The 1,557-nt window shown below is 35.7% G+C and overlaps 1 protein-coding gene across 1 annotated transcript in view; it reads right to left on the bottom strand.

The window, feature by feature from the left end:
• Nucleotides 1-712: 712 nt before the first annotated feature.
• The window catches only part of LOC106526240 (olfactory receptor 2K2-like), a 3,167-nt gene continuing 2,322 nt past the window's right edge, over nt 713-1,557 (bottom strand). Inside the window, exon 3 of the mRNA XM_014020804.1 lies at nt 713-1,556. Coding sequence (XP_013876258.1) covers nt 817-1,556 — 740 coding nt within the window. The 3' untranslated portion in view covers nt 713-816. The remainder of the gene's footprint in view (nt 1,557) is intronic.

Raw genomic sequence — 1,557 nt, 5'->3', positions numbered from 1 at the left:
AGATAGAAGAGTTTGTTGAATCTGACGTGACATGTTCGTACGAACCCTTTGTACGAACAAAAGTAAGAGAAATTTAGGAGAAGAATACGAACATGTTTTTACATGAGGTCCATTGATTTGAATGGTTGTTTATTTGGACCGGAGCGCAGCAGAGCAGAGACGCATGTAGTTTAAACTGGGGATTAGAAGCCAAAACACTTTTTAATAATCAGTAATCATATTTTTACATTTATTTATTTTTTTATTTTAATTATATAGCACATTTAAGAACAACTACCGTTGGCCAGTTGTTTACATCAATACCCAGTTTTTAATTTCAGCACATATTTAAAAATTGTTTCATAAAAATGTTATACATGTTCTATATAGTCTATAAGGTTCTATCTATTGTCATTTTTTAATTTTTTTAAATGAAATCAGAGTAACTCGTGTACACTATTCCATAACATGGCGCAAAAAAACTCAATTTGATGTTTTTTTATCATTACATATTAAAACGTAGCATGCCAATGTTCTCCCAGGGTTAATAATGAAAGTCATGAAAGATGCTTGGTTCAGCCTATAAACGTGTAAAAACAAATTTAAAAAGGAAAAAAAAGCATTACAGTGCAGGCATTGYACCAGGAAACTGGGTCATCCCTATGTTCTATGGTACAAYGCCTGAACTGAAATTTTTTTTGTGTCAAACATTTTTGAAGGGAAGCCACGCAACTTTCATGAATTTCATTACAAAACCTGCGAGAACATAGGCACCAGAGTACACAGGGATGACCCAYATTGAACTGGGGTCTCCTCAAATCTTCTACTGTTAACAGATTAAAAGTGACGTAGAATTTTACCAACTAGACTCTTACAAGAAATACGTATTCTGGATATTTTCAATCCGTATAAAAAAGGGTTAAAAACCGTTTGACAGATGATGAAAAAAATTGAAGCAGAAGTTTTTACAGCAAGAAGCACACCAGAAACACTGTTCATTTTCACTCTGTTTTCTAGAACCTCGAAAAAACATCCAAAAGAGAAGTTTAACAGAGAAACCAGGTGAGGAGTGCAGGTACTGGCAGCTTTCTGTCGGGTTTGTTTGGATCCAGAGAAACACACCTTGATGATGCTCATGTAGGTGTAAAATATCAAGACTGCAGGAAAAACTATCAAGAGAAACGTGTYAACAAGTCCATAAATGTTGATTACTGTGATGTTGAAGCATGCCAGCTTTACGATGGAGGAGTTGTCGCAGTAAACCTTGTTGATGATGTTGCCACACAGCTGCAGACTGGCAGTCATTGATACTAAAATTACAACAGTAAAAAAAGGGTAAAACCACATGATAACAACAAGTCTAACAGTCTTTTTAGATGTCACCAGGGTGTTATACTGCAGAGGAAAACAAATGGCAACATATCTGTCATAAGACATGACAGCTAGAGTTAAAAACTCCACACTTCCATATGAATACAAACAAAAATCCTGAAGGAAACAGAGCGGAGCAGAAACAGTGTGAACGTCTGACTGAATCTGAATCAGCAGGAATGGAAACAAGCCTGTACTACCATACAG

Source organism: Austrofundulus limnaeus, unplaced genomic scaffold, assembly GCF_001266775.1.
Source record: "Austrofundulus limnaeus strain Quisiro unplaced genomic scaffold, Austrofundulus_limnaeus-1.0 Scaffold266, whole genome shotgun sequence".
Lineage (NCBI taxonomy): Eukaryota > Metazoa > Chordata > Actinopteri > Cyprinodontiformes > Rivulidae > Austrofundulus > Austrofundulus limnaeus.
The sequence above is the reverse complement of the archived record's forward strand: the minus strand, read 5'-3'. Positions and strand labels throughout refer to the sequence as shown.